This window comes from Rhinopithecus roxellana, chromosome 6 (assembly GCF_007565055.1).
Source record: "Rhinopithecus roxellana isolate Shanxi Qingling chromosome 6, ASM756505v1, whole genome shotgun sequence".
Taxonomy (NCBI): Eukaryota; Metazoa; Chordata; class Mammalia; order Primates; family Cercopithecidae; genus Rhinopithecus; species Rhinopithecus roxellana.
The window spans coordinates 143,829,081-143,850,701 of NC_044554.1; the positions used below are offsets into that span (position 1 = coordinate 143,829,081).

Below are 21,621 nucleotides of genomic sequence, written 5' to 3' on the forward strand. Positions count from 1 at the left end.
GTTTAGAATTATAAATTGCCTCACTTGTTCCATCTATTCTAAGCAGTGTACAGCTCATCATCAGTAGCACAAAACACGACCAAAATCAAGTATTTCTAGAAAACGCACTGGACTGGTACAGATGCCATTGATTCGAACAAAAGACTTCACCAAATGATGGGTCTTTTACTCAAATCAAAGGCCAGTTTATGAAATTCAGCAAGTCACATCATTTCCCAAAGTTTGTTTCCTCTAACAACACTTACTATATCTTTGAGTCTATGATTGATTATATTAGCTACATAAAACCACACATACACATACACATACACAGGGACAGAGCGTATAAAAAACTGGTAATTGGGCAGTAGGTAAATTTAAATATTTGATCAAAAGAGGGAGTCATGAATATATTTCACTTTAACTTCAATGACATAAATCTTCCTGTATAGGACTAAGATTTATTCTTTGGTTAAGGCTGTGCTGAGTGGTATTAACATGCCTTGGGTGTTGAAAAAACTACAAACTGTTCCCACACTGCAAAGCCTATGGTGTCCAGTTTCTTTAAAATGGCAAGGGAATAAAGACATTTTGTGAACAAATCTGCATGAAGAGTCCTTGAAGACTTTCAAATTTCATAGTTGCCTTTCATTCACTTAATTCAACTACAATCTTCCACCAGCTTTGAGTAATTCCAAAGCAAGTGACTTGGTTTTTATAGAAACTACCCTGTCATATTCATATTTCTTCAATCTAAGTTGAGTGTTAATTAAACCACCTGATTATCATAAAAAAGTGTAACTGGGATATATAGGCTCAGAAACAAACACAACTTTTTTTTCAACGTGTTTGATTATCCGTCTCCTCTAAATCACCAATGTTCAGGTCACACCACAGACTAACTGTATCAGATTTTCTGGAGGTGGGGTCCAGGCATCACACAACTGACTTTTGATAAGCATAAAACTCAAAGGGTGGAAACAGAAGTGGATAGATGTAATAGAGCCTAGTCTTAATGTTAAGGTTATCAGTCATTATAGCATATAAAGGGAATGGAGAGCACTGGCTAACTAAACATCAGTTAAGAGAACTTTCACTGCAATAGCACAGAATTGGAACCATTTCAAAATCAGCTTAAAATTTTGTTGACGAGAACTACACACACAAAGACTATAGATTAAGTGATATGTAGTAATTTAAAGAGGCTTCAATAAAGAGGCTACACTTAAATCTTGATGAAAGAGCAGTATTTATATGAGAGAAGAAAGGACACAGGAATGAGCAGAAGATGGGAACGAGCATGATAAATATATACGCAAGGGTCATCTTGTAGACTTGCCTGACTAGGAGAGGGTGATCGTTTGGCAGTAAAGGCGATCTTCATATTCATGGCAGAATACTTTCCTGGAAAAGGTGCCTTATGTCAAAATGGTAAAAGTAAAAGCTGCTTTTTCCACAGAAAATAATCCTATAATAAATGTTATGCTCCTGATGCTACATTAGTTTTTCAGAGAAATGACTATGAAGACCTTTTTTAAAAACTGTAAGAATGACAGTGTACTATATACTGCAGGTGTAGGTATACATATAGACACTATATATATGTACACATACACACATACATACATACACACACACACACACACACACAGAGAGAGAGAGAGAGAGAGAGAGAGAGAGAGAGGTCCACAGAATCTTAGTATTTTAGAACTGAAAGGAATCTCAAGGGAAGAGGTATATACATATATACATACACACACAAACACACAGACGCATGTTAAGACTTGGCTTTTTTAAAGGTACGTTAATAAGGTCAATATAACCAATCACATAAAATTTTAATAATATGTATTAAAATTCTACAAAAGGTCTTTATCTTCTCTGTAAAAAACACAGAAATTTTTGAAAAATCATTAAAATAGAATTCCTAGTTTTTCTGGGTAGATTTTTGACAAGTAACTTTGAGCAGATTTTGAGAAAAGTTTTACTCTATTAGAGGGCCTTTTGATCAACTGACTCACAGACTTTTTTTTGTTGAGAGAAAGCAACTGAGTGGCTTATCTGTGAAAGAAAAAAATTTCTTCTCCTTTGAGCCTCTGAATCAGATACTAACTTCCCCTCTTAATTCACTATTAGAAAGGATATACTACTCTTTACTCTAAGTACATAATCCTTTACTTGTTTCCATCCTTCAGAGTCCTTGAAGAACTACTTTGTTAATAGTGTCAAAAACTCAGCCTGAAATTTAATTTGGGTAAAATTGTAAAGGCACAGAATTGTAAGCTTCATTTTGAATCCACTAAATCAATCCCCCCTACGTCAATTCAGTCATAAATACTACGTGTTACCATAACCATCTCTCTAGAGTCCCCTTTTTTACCCTTTTATCATCCACTTTAAGGATTTAGTTGTCAGTACTGATTAAAATAATGAAACTAACTTGACCTTCTTCACAAACATTCCTGAACTTACAGTAAATGTATGATTACCCCCTACTATAGTCCTCAAAAATAAATGGGGAATTCTGCCATAGGAGTTAAATTAGCAACCACACAAGGAAATACGTCTCATTACTTCGGGTTTACAAATCTGCCTCTGCCCTCTCTTCACTTAGGTGTATCCTCTCCAACTGTGAGCTGGAGTAGGCAAACAATTGTGTACATCTCTTCCTATTTCCAAGTTCAGTGACTTCATGCTGATAGCTTAAAACTGAACATGGTGGGAGAACTTACACCTCAGAAAACTTAAAAAAACATCAAACTCGTAACACTACAGATTTACTGTTTTCAGCATTCTATAAAGAACAGCAATAGTCTAGTTGTACAAAAACTTTTTATTTCATTGATACAAGTGTTTTAATCATCGAGAAAAGATTAGTGAACGTATTTTATGTTTAGAATCAAGCATTCTTTCTGATCATTTAGAAATATATTAAAAGGTTTAAATAAATTTTGTTATCCTACTATAAGACCCCTACTAACACCTGTAATCCCAGCACTTTGGGAGGCCAAGGCGGGCGGATCACCAGGTCAGGAGATCGAGACCATCCTGGCTAACATGGTGAAACCCCATATCTACTAAAAATACAAAAAAATTAGCCGGGTGTGGTGGCGGGCGCCTGTGGTCCCAGCTACTCAGGAGGCTGAGGCAGGAGAATGGCATGAACCCAGGAGGCGGAGCTTGCAGTGAGCCAAGACTGCACCACTGCACTCCAGCCTGGGCAAGAGCCAGACTCTATCTCAAAAAAAAACAAAAACAAAAACAAAAGACCACTACTAATAAAACAATAGCTATGAAGAGTACTTTAATCCCAAAGTAAATTAACTCTAATTAGCAATCCTATATACTTAAAAAAAAAAACTCCCCAAATGGCATTCAAAATGTGGAGTGTGATGGAGTAGGTTAGTGTGTGTTTTGGGAGGAGACATGATTGAAAAGAAATCAAGATTAGTAACAACCTGACCAGAGAATCTTACTATTTTAGAACTGAAAGGGATCTCAAATCACTACCACAATTCCCTATAATTTCAGAGCCAGAATTTAAATTACATATTCTAGGAGACACAGTGAGACCAAGGTTTTGTTAAACAAAACAGGGTTCCTGGAAGGGCGGAGGTTGCAGTGAGCTGAGATTGTGCCACCGTACTACAGCCTGGGCGACAGGGCGAGACTCTGTCTCAAAAACAAAAACAAAAACAAACAGGGTTCTTAACTTTCAGTTCAGTGTTCTTTCTACTCTACCTTAACAAGAAAATAAAACATCCTGATTCATAGAAGTGATAAGCAAATTGGTGGAAACGAACTTAGGCATGCAGCTTTACATGACTGTATTAAGGAAAATGGTATTTAGTGAGCGATAACACTGCTTAAGAAGTGTGGTCCTATATCCTATGTTTCAATGCTTCAAAGAGATTCCAAAATCCAGATGTTCTGAAGGACTCAGATCTCAGAAAATAGTAAAAAGTTTATACAGAAGTACACACATAAAGTATAGTCATCATTTCAGCAGTATAAAAAACAAGACGTGAACACCTTAGTTAAGATAAAATACAGGAAAAAAAATAACATGGGGCTAAGTGCACATCTTCATAAGTAATAAAGTATAGAAAATTAAACTCATGATGTTAACTATTTTAGTAAACAGGAGTATTAATAAAATTACTACAACTAAGATCTAAGTCCTTCAGAACATCTGGACATTTCTTCTACAGAGAAATGTCTATTCAAATTCTTTCCCCATTTTTTAATTAGGTTACTTGTCATTTTATTACTGAGTGTGCTACTGCTTTTTTTTTTTTTTATACATACTTTTAATTCTGGGGTACATGTGCAGAATGTGCAGGTTTGTTACATAGGTATACACGTGCCACGGTGGTTTGCTGCACCCATCAACCCGTCACTTACATTAGGTATTTATCCTAATGCTCTCCCTCCCTTTGCTCCCTACTCCTCAACAGGTCCCGGTGTGTGATGTTCCCCTCCCTGTGTCCACGTGTTCTCATTGTTCAACCCCCACTCATGAGTGAGAACATGCAGTGTTAGGTTTTCTGTTCTTGTGTTAGTTTGCTGAAAATGACGGTTTCCAGTTTCATCCACGTCCCTGTAAAGGACATGTACTCTGCTTGTTTTTATAAATATAGTTTTATTGGACAGTTATGCTCATTTATTTGCATTTTGTCCACAGCAGCTTTTGTGCTACAATGGCAGAATTGACTAACTGCGACAGAAATGATGTGGCCTAGAAATCCTAAAATAGTTGTTTGGGTCTTTAGAGAAAAAGTTTACTGATTCCTGCAATAGACATTTTTATAGCCATTAATATATATAAGAAGAATTACAAATATATAGAAAACATATTAGAATCAAAACTGTACAAAGTAACATATGCTGTATGATTTTTAGCTATATAAAAATTGTAACTATGTATGCACAGATAAGACATTAAAAGGAAATACACTAAAACATTAACAGTGATCTTTGGATTGTGGGTCTATGGCTGAATATAGCTAATTCAGAAAATCTAAAGAAGAAAATTACATTTTACAAAATAGGTATATATTACTTTACAGCCAGAAACAGAAACATTTGGTTGTCAGTAATAAAGATACCTAGTATGATTTTTTTTTAATTAATTTATTTGCCATTTTTCTTTTCTATTCTTTGTGTTCTTATGAACGAAAACTTAAGAATTGTTTTTTCAACTATAGATAACAATTTTGTATAGGCAGCCACTATCTGGAAACAAATGCTTACTATCATGGTTTGTACATGATGGAACAGTAAATACCTAATAAATTATTGTTGATAGAGTTCCCACTTGTGACTTCCATGTTAATTTTTTCCATACATTTTAATATGCTTCCGCTGGGTCTATGAACATTTCATTTTTCAGACACTGGAAAAAGCATGATTGAAAACAAACCATCTATCTGTATAACAACTCACTTATCTATAGAAAATATACAAATGACCAATAAGCACACGAAAAGATGCTTGGTGTCATTAGCTATCAGGCAAATGCAGATTAAAACGATAATGTAATACTACTTCACACTCACTATGATGGTGTCAAAAAGACAGACAACAATAACTTAAGTGCTGGTCAAAGAGGAGCTTTCATATACTGCTGGTAGAAATGTAACAAAGTACAGCCACTTTGAAAAAGTTTGCAGTTCCTCAAAAGACTGATCATACAATCCAGAAATTATATTCCCAGGTATATATCCAAGAGAAATGGAAACATTTGTCCCTCAAAAACTTGTACATGAATACTCATAGTAGCATTATTCACATGATTCAAAGAGTAGAAACAACCTAAATGTCCATTTACTGATGAAAAACAACTGTAGTATGTGTTCAATGGAATATTACTCAGCAATAAAAAAGAAAAAGCACTAATTCACGCCACAACATGAATGAACCTAGAAAACATAATGCTAAGTAAAAGAAACAGGAAAAAAGACCACATACATTATTTCATTCATATAAAATGCTCAGAATAGGCAAATCCATAGAAACAAACAAACAAAAAAAAAGATTAGTAGTTACCTAGAGCTAGAAGCGTGGGGGAACGCAGAAGTGACTGATAATGGATATAAGGTTTCTTTGTGAAGTCATTAAAATGTTCCTAAATTGAAAGTTGTACAACTCTTAACTAAAGCTACTGACTTTAAGTGGTTGAACTGTATAGTTTGTGAATTGTATCAGTTAATAATGAACTATTACCCCAGGTCTATTCTATAGATTATAAAAACATTAGGCTGGGGTAGTGGCTCACACCTGTAATCCCAGCACTTTGGGAGGCTGAGGCCAGTGGATTGCCTAAGCTCAGGAGTTCGAGACCAGCCTGGGCAACATGGTGAAACCCCGTCTCTACTAAAATACAAAAAATTAGCCAGACATGGCAGCGTGCACCTGTTAATTCCAGCTACTCAGGAATCTGAGACAGGAGAATCGCTTGAACCTGGGAGGCGGAAGCTGCAGTGAGCAGAAATTGTGCCACTGCACTCCAGTCTAGGAGGCGACAGAACGAGAGTCTGTCTCAAAACAAAAACAAAAAACATTAACTATTTCGCCTTCTTTTAAATATTTAGATAAAATTTCTAATTTTAAATTAGTTTCTAATTGTTTTTGTTATACTGTAATAAATATAACTGTCTTTCCGAGGAATGTCAGTTTTTACCCAAATTTCAAATTGCAAAGAATATAAAATGGTAAAACAAAAAAAGGACAAAATTTTGTTGCGAACGTCCACTATTTGAGTTTTGTTTGCCTTTTAACAAGTGTAGGGATATACCATTTATTTTCATTATTTCTATGGCAAAAGGTAAAGGAAGAAAATAGGGAATATGTTCTTGAAGTTTTACCAATCATTCCCTGTGATACTATGTCATTAGTATCACAGCCAGCCTCCATGGGAAGATTTTTCAGGAAGGAACACAGTGGCACTAGCACATATCTACTTTCCCCGGCATGGGGGTAGGGTGCAGTGACTCACGCCTGTAATCCTAGCACTTTGGGAGGCTGAGGCAGGCAGATCACGAGGTCAGGAGTTCAAGGCCAGCCTGACCAACATGGTGAAATCCCATCATCTCTACTAAAAATACAAAACTTAGTCGGGTGTGGTGGCGCACACTCGTATTTCTAACTACTCAGGAGGCTGGGGCAGAAGAATTGCTTGAACCTGGGATGCAGAGGTTGCAGTGAGTGTGCCACTGCACTCCAGCCTGGGTGACAGAGCAAGACTCTGTCTCAAAAAAAAAAAAAAAAAAAGAACAAAAAAGAATATATGAACTTTCTGCTAATCTTGGATTAAGAGGAACAAAGATGGAGGGATTTACCACCCACATGTCACTTTCAAGATCAACAACAAGGTTGCTTGTTATAGTTTCTACTACACTAACTTTATCTTCTTTCTTAGAAATTTGCTCATACTATTCTTATTTCCTAACATATTCTTCCTCTCTATCTATCCAAATAACCCATTCTTGAAAACCAGTTTTGCTCTCAATTCCGCTGAGGTCTTCATCAGCTACTCTAGTTCACTCTATCTCTACATGAAAAACCACTCTCAATACCACAGAAATGACTGTTTTATTTCTCCATGTTTCATGTGCCTTAATTTTGCCCTCTCTACCTCCCTTGCTCTACAAAAAAATAGCTAAGACAGGGTCAAAGAATCTGTGTACACAACCTAGGAACATAACAGCAACAACAATAACAGAGAAGTTAATTTTACTGAACACTTACTATGTGCCAGATTATAGAGGCACAGAGTCAAGTGATTTGCTAAAAATGTCATTTATTGATTGGCAAGTACTTTACTAAATGTTTCACCCACATCATCTCATTTTCCCCTTACAACTCTGAGTTTGCTACATTATTATTACTATTTTACAGAGACATTAAACATTTTCTTTTAGATACACTACAACTTAATGGTAGACAGAATTATAGATTTTCTGACACAGGCCAAAGCTGTCTATATCACACTATAATATCTTATTTAAAGGGGGAATAAAAAATACATGGGTTATTCAGGATTCACCCCCTGAGGCTTTTGTCTAATCCACACCCAAATTCCACAGAGAAGGAGAACTCAAGGGTGCTGGAGGAAAGTTTCCTTCCCCAAGCTGTTACTGGAATAACAAAAGTACTAATACTAAATAAGATGTTATCACTACAGAGTACTCTCCCACACATGATGTCATTTAATCCTAACCACCACCTGATAAGGGGATACAAGTTATCATCTCCAGACAAATACATGTGTTTTGTCCACTCAAGACCAAGAGCTTAAGAAGTAATAGAGCTAAGTTCAAATCCACAACTTTGGACTCAAAACATACATTATTTTCTTCCCATCTTTATTCAAAATTAGGCACTTCATTTTACAGTGACATTCTCTAATTGTTTCTCAAAGTTGATGAGCAAATACAAACACTAAAAATCATAGGTTCTAAACATTTTCTGAGTTCATGGCCCTTTAAAAAAATCAAACCTATGAAACCACTGGAGAGGGAAAAAAAGAAAAAAATGTTTTTTTCCAGGGTTGTGGGCCCTATAAAGGATTGTAAGTTAAAGAATAGAGGTGATAATTGTTGCTGCTATCATATGCTTCACAGTATACAGCAGACGGCACAGAATAAGGTTTTTAAAGTATATGAATGATTGTAAACAGATGAATTTTCTTGATATTGGTACTGGAAGTCATGGAGCCTCTAGTAAGTCATATATTTGCATAGTCATATAATTGCACAATTAATGAGTTTTACTGAATGCTAAGAACTTTATTTGATACCGTTTTTTAGCCTCAAAGCAGCCTCTAAAGCAGTTATTATCTGTACTGTTTTAATTTGCCAGAAACTTAAGGTAAATGGTCAAGCAAAGATATAAATTTAGATCAGTGTAGGATGCAAAAAAACCTTGCTTTTTCATTAAGCTTGATAGCACTGAATGTTTTCAAAAGAAAAAACTTAAGACCTACAGTGAAAAGAAAGGTGACTAGGGGATCAAAAACAGGGAAAGTATTGCAGTAATAGGAAAGAAGAGCAGGAAACTAAGATAAATAACCTAGATTATAAAATATTTAATTGGATGGGAGAAAAAATACCAAACTTAAGAACAATTTGATTCTAACTCTAACTCACTGGATAACATTAGACTAACCACTTTACCCTTCTGGACCTTAGCTTCCTCATCAGTAAAATTATGGGTGTTGGATGGCATAAAAACTTAAATTTCTAAATTCCTTCACAATTTTCAAAACACTGTCACAGGTATTTCATCTCACTCCACTGAGCAGGGACTTTGTTTTATTCACTGCTGTATCCCCAGCATCTGGTTGGTACAAAGTATGCCCAAAATACTAGTTGAATAACACGAATTTTGATCCTGACAATTATCCTGAGAGGAACACAGAACAGGGCAGTTATTATTACACTTATTTTACATATGAGAAAAATCAAGGTTCAGAGTTTAAGGACACTTGCTCACAGTCCTACAGCCAGAGGTAGAGCTAGAACGCAAACTCAAGTTTTCAAATTACTAGACCTCAAATCTCTTTCCAGTTCTAAAATGTGTTACACATTTTTATATATTTTTCAATAGTCAGGCACAAGAATAATGAATTCTTCTTATCCTCACCCTTTCTAAGAAAAAAAAAGTCATCAGGATAGCGTTACTATAGAAAGCAATAAATAAATATTTAGAAGAATTATCTGAAAGAATACCTAACACTCAATAATGGTGCACATGAAATAAGAGAGATTAAATTCAAGTTCTGACTTTCTTTGATTATACCAATTACATGTTCTGTGTTCCACAGCGAGTCTGTATCTGTAATTCTGGCTAGCTCCTTTGCAAATGCTTGCTCCTAATCATGAGGGAGGAGGAGTACAAATCTATCTCTATAACTATTATTATTCAAACCATAAACCTTGTGCCAGGCTCCCCAATGAGGTTAGGAAACACATCTCATGCCCTTCCTCTAGCCAACTCCAAATCTAAAGCTTTAGAATCAAATGCAGATAGAGGAAAGGGCCTGAGAGGGCAGCATGAGCTGGAAATACATAGCAGGGCAATCTTTGTGTGTGATGGTAGCAACATATTTGAATGGAATAAAAAAAGAAGTCTGCAAACTCATCCAAACATAAAATCTTTCTTTCAAAAATAAATAATTTCTAGAACACAAGTATTCCCTTTCATATAATGTTGCCCATTAAAAGGCTTTCAAAAAGTTAGACGTCAATGATGGGGGAAAAAAACAAAAGCCTTCAAAAATAATAATGAAAGTAAACGTAATTTAAACAGGTGTGAAATAGCCTCCCATCAACAAAAATCAAGCAGTTTAAGTAAAATAGAAGCCAAAATACTTTCATCATATGGGAAGCAGTATACAGCTGGTTTGTAAAGTAAGAATTTTAGTGTATCTGACAAGAAAAGTTCCTTAAACTCACCAAAATAAACTTTTCTTCTGAAAAATATAAACTTGAATATTCTCCACTGACTTATGTTCCTTTGGTCCCTTCTCCTCCCTCTAAGAGGACTTCCAATAGATATGTGTCATAATTAGGAGAAGAGTTATAGCAAAAGGAGAAGAGCAGTTACTCTGAAACTAATCTATTTTCATAGCACTCACATAAAATAGAGGGTCTAGGGAAGAGCGGGGGGAAAGTATCAATAAGTGGGGTAACAGATTTAAAAAGTCACTGATTTGGACCCTAAAGAAAAAACTACCAAACAGAAAGCAGGGTTTAATCAAAATAAACATTCTGTAAAAACCTAAAATCTGGGGTAAAGGTTTTAAGAGCTCTAGTTCTAAAATCCTGGAGTTATCTCACAATAATAATCTGCTGTTCTACTTACCTTTTAATAAACAATTCCTCCCCTTAAAAGTTATTTTCCTTAGTGGTACAAACCATGCATCTAAATTTTTCTGCATAAATACAATGCCGTGTTCCTTACCTAGTAGCAAACTGAATGAGCGCATTTTGAAGAGTCTGCCTAATTTCAAGAAGAAAAGATTCATCATCGCTTAGTGTATAATACCAATACTGGACATAATCTCTCAAGGAAAACTGGATAACCTGTAACAAAAATATTGGTAAAAAATTACAACATTTTAGGATTTAAAAAGTTACAGTGGTAAACTAAAAATCATGCTGTATCTGCCAATTTATATTTACTCTCTATGTATTAATTTATGGTGGTAAATACCTGCCCTCATTACAAAAACATCAACATATTAAAAACCATTTCAAACATTTTTAAATTATTCTGGTATCCAAACTTCCCTACTGGCTAGATTAAAAAAAAAAAAAATTAAAACACTATCTATGGCCAAGTTCCATATAAATCCAGGTAAAGACAGTTTGCAGAAAAAAAATAAACTTTCCATGCTATAATCTAATAAATAATATCAATCAGTTTAATGGAATGAGATGTAAAATAATAGAGAATTCCAAAAAAAAAAACAGTTTTTTTAAAGATTATATCATCAGATCCATTGCAGTCTAGTTATAAAAATTATATAGGAGTTCACTTATTTCTAACATCTTTGATACTGCCAACAGTATTTAGACAATAAATAATACATAATACAACTCAATGTATAATTTTTACAAACCAGATAAACTAAATATTAGTAATAATAATGTTAAAATTCTAAAGTACACATTTCTATAATCATATAATCAAACATCAATGAAAAATATTGCAGGGGGCATAGCTTTTTACCTAGCTCTAATTTTTTAATGTTTTTAGATCAGATATTTCATTTCCATTTTTAAAAGGTAACAAGTAGGAAAAAAACAGTCTGATATACCACACCACTAAGCTTATTAATCAACAAAACAGTAACACTTTAACTGTAAAATTTTAAGAAACACTATCAAATGTCAATAAAAACTTTTTTTCTAAATCCAAATTCAATCGAAAGGCTTTTACATAAAGTAAACCACCTCATTAGAAGGGAGTTAATAAATAAGAAAGCATCTTCAAGTATAAAATTCAAGGATAGCATTAAGAAATTCCAGGATATTATTTAAAGAGCAAAAAGTATTTCCTGGTATCGTCATAAGAAATATACCTAGAACACAATATATAGAATTCAAATACCACACGCTGAAACTCACTTGCTGGAGAGGTTCATCAATTATATTGGCACCCGTCAATCTTCTATCAATCTTAATAGTCCTGGCTTCCCGTTTCATTTCTTCTAAGCACTTAAAGGAAATCAAAACATCTTACTGAGTAGTTTTCTGATCTAAAATCTCTCTAGTTTAATTCCAGTTGAATACTCAATGTAACACCCCTTCAATATCCTCAAGTGAATAAATAACCTTATTTGAGGTGCTACTATAAGCCAAACACTATTTCTCAAGTTAACAAAACTAAACACTCCCAAAAAAATGATTATCATCAAAAATTTAATTAAATCAGTAAACATTATTTAGAATGTGAGAAAACTGCAAATGTACAGGTATGCTGCTGCCATATTTCAATGAAACTTTACAACTCTAAAATTAGTGTTTCATGTGAGTCAAACTGTCTTTATTGGGCACTCTCCCTCTTGCCCCTCCCCTTTCCCAGCCCAAAACAGCATACCAGCTGCAAAATAATTTTTAAACGGATTTTATTTAGGGATAGTTTTTGACAACTTAAGAAAATGTATTTCTCTACTTTTTTGTGTTCAGAAAGATCAGTGGCCTGAAAATTGGGTTAAAGGTAGTGGGAGACTCTTAAAAAAACAAACCATAAATATATATAATATAGATACAGATATAGACATAGATATTTATATTAAAAACACATGCTTCAAGTTATAATATGAAACCACTGAAATCTTTTCATAAAACATACTTATAAATCATATTTTAGAAATAGAAAATAAAAACCACTGTTTTTATACTATCTATTAAAAATGGATTATAAAGACTTAACCAGTCTTGAATATAATTTATTACTGTAAAGGATCTTAATTCTTAAAATATTTCCTAACCTCTCTATCTACCACTCAAATGAAGTACACTATAAATAGCTAAGAAATGGTTCAAAAAAGGAAAGGTTAATTTCATAAGACTTTTAAGTAAAAAAAAATACATATGAATATGCGTCCTAAAGGAGAGAAAGGTTTCAGATCATAAAAAAGTTTAAGTATTAAAAAATTTGTTTATCAATATAAAAGTCAGTGGAATAGAGTGAAATTCTTTTATTAATGTAAAATAACATTGGACATTATTTACCTCTACATCTTTTGCACCTTAGCATGTAACAGACAAGTTAATAACTGTAAAGAAAGTTGTTATTAGCATCAACTCCAGGCCATTTGCCTCTCTTCATACAAAATGAAACCAACCCAATTCCACAAGAATTGAAGACACTACAAATCTGAAGCCTACACAATTCCAATTTTATAGAGTATGATACTAAAAAAAAAAATAATAACACCATTCAAGACGATAAAAATTAGGTCTGAATTATTAAAATTCAGATACTGCATAATCTAATTACAAGCTATATTTTTCAAAGTAATGAAAAGTATCCATTTTTTCCCTCTGGTTCCTCTGCAATTTATTTCATTCAAACCAGAACACTCATTGACATTGTTACAAATCATACGCATGATGCTTTGAAATACTATGATAAGACAGCAGGAAAAATATCCAAAATAAACTAACCAATTTCTATCATTTTCTCAGGTTTGTATTCCCACTTTATAAATCTAACACTAAGAAAGTTTTTAAGATGGTCTTTTAAAATATATTTCCTAAGTATAATTAGACAATCTCACATAAATTTCAGTGAGCATTAGTAAATTATAGGAAAATTTGTCACGCTATATACAGATGATTATTATCATTGCAAAGAACTGGACTTTGAGGTTTTATATTCCCTCAAACTATTTACCTTAGGAACCCCAGTTGATGATGGAGGAAGAAATGAGTGTTCACACTGTTCTAGGTACTTCTCTGAGTTTGTTTTTCCAAACAGGAGAGTAACCACTAAACCCCTAGAAAAAAAATTTAATCACAAATATAAAAACAAAATTTTCTTATAATTTAATGAATCTACTACCAACTATGTTTTTCAGAGTTCACAGATGGCTTATCATTTACTAAAAAGTCAATTTGTGACTTTGGCAAAGCAAGAAATTGACAGATTGTATTAGGTTCTGAAGTTTAAAACAACTATAAACATTTTGTGAATTATACAATAATACTTTTTAAAGTTTTAATCCAATATATTTCCTAAAGAATCTTGTGACAAGGCCGGGTGTGGTGGCTCGCGCCTGTAATCCCAGCACTTTGGGAGGCCAAGGCAGGCGGTTCACAAGGTCAGGAGTCTGAGACCAGTTTGTTCAATACAGTGAAACCCTGTCTCTACTGAAAATACAAAAATTAGCCAGGGTGGTGGCACGCACCTGTAGTCCCAGCTACTCAGGAGGCTGAGGCAGTAGAATCGCTTGAACCCGGGAGGTGGAGGTTGCAGTGAGCTGAGATCACGCCACTACACTCGAGCCTGGGTGACAGATCAAGACTCCGTCTCGAAAACAAAAAAAACTTAAGTGACATTTTTCAAACTTAAGAAAAATCAGGCTGAAAGCAGTGGCTCATGCCTGTAATCCCAGCACCTTGGGAGGTCAAGGCAGGTGAATCATCTGAGGTCAGGAGATGGAGACCATCCTGACCAACATGGTGAAACCCCGTCTCTACTAAAAATACAAAAATTAGCTGGGCGTGGTGACATGCACCTGTAATCCCGGCTACTCAGGAGGCTGAGGCAGGAGAATTGCTTGAACCCAGGAGGCAGAGATTGCAGTGAGCCGAGATCACGCCACCGCACTCCAGTGACAGAGTAAGACTCTGTCTCAAAAAAAAAAAAAAAAAAAAAAGGAAAATCAGCCCTTATTAAACAAGTATGCTAGCTAATAACCATGGATAAAGGCAAATGAGATCTAAATATGTAGCTAAATGACCAAATTCTATAGTTCTGTTAACCAATTAAGGTGAGGTATTATATTACTACAACTTGCCAGTATGAATACAGAATAAAAATAAAAGCTATTAGGGGGAGAAAAAAAAATCTAATCTATGATTTGTCTAAAATAAGGCTGGAATTAAGAAAATATAAATGTATCCCAAAATCAGTTAATTATTTTGAAAAATAATTACAGGATCAAGGAAGATAAATGGTAATTTTGAACTACTTCACTCTAAGTATTAACTAAATATTATCAATATTTCATAGATTTAAAATTTACCAATAAAGCAAAGTGTTGGAAATCCATCAAAAAAATATTTAATCTTATAATGATCTTACAGTAATGTTACAATGATTCAAAGACTGTAATGACAGGAAGGGAACAGCAAGATATTAAATATTATCAGTCTCAACTACTGAAAGGAAGATTCTCAAAGTCCTCCAATTTTTGTGGCTACCTTTCCATGTTTGTTGAGAACAAGGAAAAAGTCAAATCAGTTTATGTCATTAATTCTGTTTTTGTTGTTTGTAAAAGGCTGGTCTCAGAATTACTGCTAAATTTCATCTATCTGTGTTGTATCTGGTATTATTATTAAGATTCAAGTTGGCCCTGTATTTCAGTTTTACCTGGTTATTAAGCATATTTACAGACACAATAAAATGTTTATATCAACACTGTGTTATTAAAAACATCATCAAGAAACAGACTGATAAGACATTAAGTTTTGCCCACAAGTGTGTGACGATAGGAAGACAAGATAAAGAGCAGTGTGATTTTAAAAGAACCTAAATAGTAGCTTCAGCCGTAAAGTTTAAATAATAATTTAAACTGTAGTTGGGTGCAAGAAATAATTATATAACCCAACTAATATAACAGAATGTCACAAAATAACCATAATGCAATGGGATGAAAGTATCCTACAACAACAAAAATGAAAAATCCCCATGTATTTTTCTTTCCAAAAGCATTCTTTATATTAAAAAATAAGGGGTTAACTTTGACTATAAGCAAAATAGAGACATTATCAACACTTCAGAAGAATAAACTGCAGCACTTAAAAACTTGTTTTATTAGCAAAACAAAAAAAGAGAGGATTCCACAGGCCTACCATGTGACTTAATTTTCTCTAAAGAGTCTTTTAGTACCCATTATCCTCTAGTATCCCACCTTATCTTCAAATTTTTACAGAACTTTGTAAGCATCTGAAAGATTTTTTGAAATTATTCCTTGATAAATTACAACATTTAAAAAAGGAACAACAAAAGTTCTCATGACTTTAAAAATGAATAAACTTTGTGCAGGATCTGGGTTTTTTTAAAGATTTAAAAACTTAAAAAATTAATAAACTGATTTCTCTTTTTCCTAAATCTTATTTGGAGCAGTTGAGTAAAAAAAGAAATAATTATTCAGTTATCTACCTTCCAAGGGCTCCTACCTTAGCCTATAAAGCTGCAATATCCTCCCTTGCCAAAGTATTGGGAAATACTCTGAAATCCTTTTCCTTCACTCTTACAAGGGCTAATACAATTAGTGTAATTAGAAGAAATTTCTACCTTTCAAAAAAAAAAAAGTCAAGACAATTTCCTTTCCAATTAATAAATGCGGCCTTGACTCTGAGAGGGAGAGGTGCAACCATGTCGCTATTCAGCCATGCTGTGGCCTTAACTGTGACTGAGGAGTGTAATTAGGAAACCCATTTGGCTGCAGATCTGTATTATCTTCAATCATCTTTATCATCAATAAAGATACTCTGAACTCCATTATCAGACTATTATGGCTAAAATTAGTTTAAAAATGTTTCAATACACAGTATTATATCTAGGCCATAGATACAAAAATACTAAATCTAACATAAAATATAGTTTTATGGAGAGTCTCTGACATAGCTGCTCATTAAAGAAATTCTCACTTGTTCAAGCATATGCTCCCTATAGAAAGACCATAATATGACTATCAAATCTGTATCCCCAAAAAAGTGACAGATATATTTCGAAGCTAACCCTTCAGTGTCCGATACAGTTTCTCAAGCTACTGTTTATATAAGCTATTCAATTCAGCTAAATCTTCTAAACCTATAGGCTTAAACAACTCCTCCAAATATTTGGGGTCTCAAAAGATTTTTCAGAATGAAATCAGTGTTCATTCCACAACTGATTACATAAATATGTCATATAAACATATATACAAACACATTAACAACAAAATACTCATTTCAACTAAGCTACTTTGGTAACAGTGTCTAAATAACAAACATCCCTTGTCTATATATTTTTCTAGTATTTCCTTGTAATTCATGTCTAATATCAAATGCTCTGCATACAAAGCTACAATAAATTATGACTGAAACCTCTCTTGTAAAGGTTTATCAACTTAAGGGAAAATATAAACGTACACCAAATAACTAAGAAGAGAAAACTGTGAAATCAGGTATTTGAATTTTCTAGACCGAAATTACAACATTCATTAAAGGAAAAAATTAACATTATTGTTTGAAGTCTAATCACAATTTCTATAATGTAAAACTTCATGTGTAGTCTCATTTTAACTTACTTATTATGATTAACATAATGCAAAAGAAAATTTCAACTTTAAAGGAGAAACAACACCAAAAGGAATCTGAAAAATTTTTTAAACTTTACACATTATCACCAAAAAAAAGTTCATACCTTTGGAAATGGATATCTTATTATTGAAGGACTACCCATATTTATGATACAAATAATGACAATCACTGTTTTTATTTTTGTGGGTATCCTTATTTCTTTAACTTTAGTAAAAGCAATTTATTAAAAATGGTATTCACAAATAAATCATATTCCCATTTCTCACAGTCATTTGTTTCCATTTTAACAAGACATGACACAAGAATTATAAAATTGTAACTGAGTATACTTACCCACCCACAAAGCAGAGGATATAAAATGTCAAATAAAATATTACAAAGGGTCCAAAGGTTATCAGAAAAAGGACAATGCCAAGGCTTCCCCATCCCCATATGGATAGACTGGTCTGAAATAAAGAAAAAATATAAGTAAATAAGTAAGTAATTCTCCACATGAATTAGAAAAGAACCAACAAAACTTTAACATAGTTCTAAATTTCTTCTTGTAAACATTTACGGCATTATTTCAGTAACTTTTGAAAATGTAAAGTGTACACTTGAAAATTTATCTCCACAAAACAATATACAAAATTTGTATGTATAGAGAGATTCATAGAGCATCTGCAATTACTTTTTAAAAATATCCTAGTGGCAATGCAAAGGTACAGAACAGAAATAGTTATACAAACTGTTAAATGAAATCCTGGCATGAGAAATACAACAAAGTATGTATAAAAACATCTGTACATTTATATTTGCAAACGTATATATAAAAGGATAAGTAGGCTACAAAGTTATACTTACTTAGAATTAATATTTCGTCTTGAAACTAGGTCCCAATATAACTACAGCATAAGGAGACATTTTATTAGAAATTTAAATTTCAAGGTAAGAAATTCTTATCTCATTGAAAATTGTGATACTATTTTACTCAAATTATGTGTAGAAACTCATACAATTATAATTACAAAAGTTCCAACTTGCAGTTACCAAAATTTACGAGCTCAACAAAACATCACCAAAAAGTATTCATCCATTAAAAAAAAAAAAAAACCTATTTCATACAGAATTATACTGTTTTTCAGTCAATAAAAAAATATGCCTTTTATTAAAGGCAAACTGGATTTTGGCAATTTAAGTCATTATGAACAAATACATGTGTTCAATTCAGCAAGTTCCTACATCCATTGGCCTTGCACTGTGAGGTAGTACACAAAGGAAGCATTTGTCCCACTCATGCCATCAAGGAGCATGGAGAAGAATGTCCTACAGGAATGAAACAATTAGATACTGAACCAAAAGAAAATAATAGAAAGCATTATAAGATGCTAAACTGAACAAAATTAACGACCAAAAAACTATAGAACAGACAGTAAGCACTGTGAATTATGAGAGAAAGGAGGGTTTTATTTATTCATTCATTCACTCACCAGTCATTGCTTCCTTTGTGCCAAGCACAGCTCAAGGTAGTGGGGATACCACAAGGGATAAAACATATCCTCATAAATCTACATTCTAGTAAGGAGAGAAATACAAGTATATGCTCATAAATTCACATAGCTTCATAAGTTTACATTCCAGAAGTGGGGAAAAAGAAAATTAAGTAAATATGTAGTTATATCACATGGGGATAAGTGCTACGGAGAAAAATAAAGCAACTGTATAGGGCTGGTCTAAGCAACTGTAAATGATTAGATGACAAATGAACAGAAATCCTGGACAAGATTTATTTAGGGAGACATACAATACTGAGTCTTCTTATCCCAAAATGGTATTTTTCAACTTAATCATATCTTCTTCTATGTCTCTCAGAGTTACACAACTCTTATTCTTTTGTGTTTTATTGTCCTTTTTCCACATCTTGGTCACTTTATCTTTTAAACACAGGACAGAATGCCTGCTAACGAAGTTTCTGCTCTGCCTCCACGTTCTCTCCTCTCTGAATCAGGAGGGAATACTATTTCACCTACAGAAGTGTCCTCTGACTTCCTTCTAAGAGCTGGTAAGTAGGACATAGTTACTTAGAATAAAGTTCAGAACCACTCAGTTTCTCTAATACTTTGCTGAAGTTCCTAATCCACACTAAAATATGGCATGCCACTCTCTCCTGTCCTGTGCAACTTCCACTGAGAAGTCTGCTGGCAAATGTACTGGAGCACCATTACATGTTTTTTTTCTTTTTCTCTTATTGCTTTTAGGATCCTTTCTTCTTCATCCTTGACCTTTGAGAGTTTGATTATTAAGTATCTTGAGGTAGTCTTGGTTTAAATCTGCTTGGTGTTCTATAACCTTCTTGTAGTTTAATATTGATATCTTCTACTAGGTTTGAGAGGCTCTTTGTTATTGTCTATCTGAATAAATTTGCTACCCCTAACTCTCTCTCTACCTCCTCTTTAAGGACAGTAACTCTTAGGTTTGCCCTTTTGAGGCTATTTTCTAGATCTTGCAGCTGTGCCTCGTTCTTTTTTATTCTTTTTTCTCCTCTGTGTATTTTCAATTAGCCTGTCTTCAAGTTCACTCATTCCTTCTTCTGTTTGATCAATTCTGTTAAGAGATTCTGATACATTTGTCAGTAGGTCAACTGCACTTTTCAACTCCAAGATTTTTGCTTGATTCTTTTTATTAATCTCCTCGTTAAATTTATCTGATAAGATTCTGAATTCCTTCTCTGTATTATCTTGAATTTTGTTGTACGTCCTCAAAACAACTATTTTGATTTTTCCACTCAAAAGGACACATATCCGTGGTGTCTTATTTAGTTCATTTGGTGAGGTCAGTGTTTTCCTGGACAGTCTTGATGCTTGTGGATGTTCACTGATGTCTGGACATTGAAGAGTTAGGCATTTATTGTAGTCTTTACAGTCTGGGTTTGTTTGTCCCAGTCCTTCTTGGGAAGGCTTTCCAGGTATTCGAAGGAACTTGGGTGTTGTGATCTGTTTCTAGTCACTGTAGCCATATATACATTACGGGCACCTTAAGCCTACTAATGTTGTGGCTCTGAAAGACTTGTAGTGGTATTGCCTTCATGGTCCTAAATAACATGTGGAAGAATTATTTAAATTACCAGACAGAAACTCTTGTTCTCTTCCCTTACATTCTCCCAAACAGAGTCTCTCTCTCTCTCTCTCTCTCTCTCTCTCTCTGCTAAGGTGTGTGGAGCTGGGGGAGGGGTGACACAAGCACCCCTGTTGCCACCTCCACTGTGATGGCACTGGATCATACTTGAAGTCAACAAAGTACTGAGTCACACTCGAGGCCTGTGGTAACCATCCCAGTGGTTGGAACCTGAGGCCAGCAAGCCTTGCCACTGTAAACTGCTTTGGAGTCCTAAGTAAACTTGAAAGGCAGGCTAGGCCACAAGAGTGCAAGTCCTGGGCTGTGCTGGGTTCGGAGCCACCACACCACCCAGTGAGACACCAGCTGGGGCGACGAAGGGCGCACTTGCACCACCCTTCCTCCCACCCCAAGTAGTGCAGCTTGCAATTCCGGGAAAGACTCCTTCTCTCTGCTTGAGGAGAGGAGAGGGAAGAGTGAAAAGGATTCTGTCTTGCAACTTGGATACCAGCTTAGGCACAGTAGGACAGGTCATCAGGCAGAGTCCTGAGGCTCCTGTTCCAGGCCCTACCTCCCAGATAGCATTTCTAGACACACCCTTGGCCAAAAGGGAACCTACTGCTTTGAAGGGAAGGACCTAGTTCTGGCAAGATTGATTATCTGCTGACTAAAGAGCCCTTGGGCCCTGAATAACCAGCAGCAGTAGGTACCCAGGCAGTACTTTCCATGGGCCTTGGGTGAGATTCAGAGACATAGTGGCTTTAGGTGTGACCCAGTACATTTCCAGTTGTGGTAACTATGCGGGGAGACTTCTGCTTGAGAAAAGGAGAGGGAAGAGGGAGGGGACTTCGTGTTGCACCTTAGATACCACCTTTACTATTAGTTATGTAACCACTACATGCCTTCATTCCCTCACCTATGTCATGTGGTTACTGTGGGGAGTAAATGAGTTCACAGTCCAGTGGTCAATTTTGGTTTAATCACTATTATTATGCAAAGTTCA

General features: G+C 34.5%; 1 protein-coding gene across 8 annotated transcripts in view; it reads right to left on the reverse strand.

The window, feature by feature from the left end:
- Positions 1-21,621, reverse strand: part of SNX13 (sorting nexin 13) — a 157,096-nt gene that overhangs the window by 96,693 nt on the left and 38,782 nt on the right. For 5 of the 8 annotated variants that reach the window (XR_004057995.1, XM_030932570.1, XM_030932568.1 and 2 more), the window contains exons 2-5: positions 17,859-17,971; positions 13,888-13,990; positions 12,114-12,203; positions 10,945-11,066 (exon numbers count right to left, since the gene is read on the reverse strand). Coding sequence is in view for 6 of the 8 variants with exons in the window: in XM_030932570.1 (XP_030788430.1) it covers positions 10,945-11,066; positions 12,114-12,203; positions 13,888-13,990; positions 17,859-17,971 (428 nt within the window). In the remaining 2 variants the exon portion in view is untranslated. Of the gene's footprint in view, positions 1-1,318; positions 1,384-10,944; positions 11,067-12,113; positions 12,204-13,887; positions 13,991-14,401; positions 14,449-17,858; positions 17,972-18,368; positions 18,410-21,621 lie in introns of those variants that run through there. The other 3 variants (XM_030932574.1, XM_030932571.1, XM_030932572.1) reach the window with 3 other exon arrangements.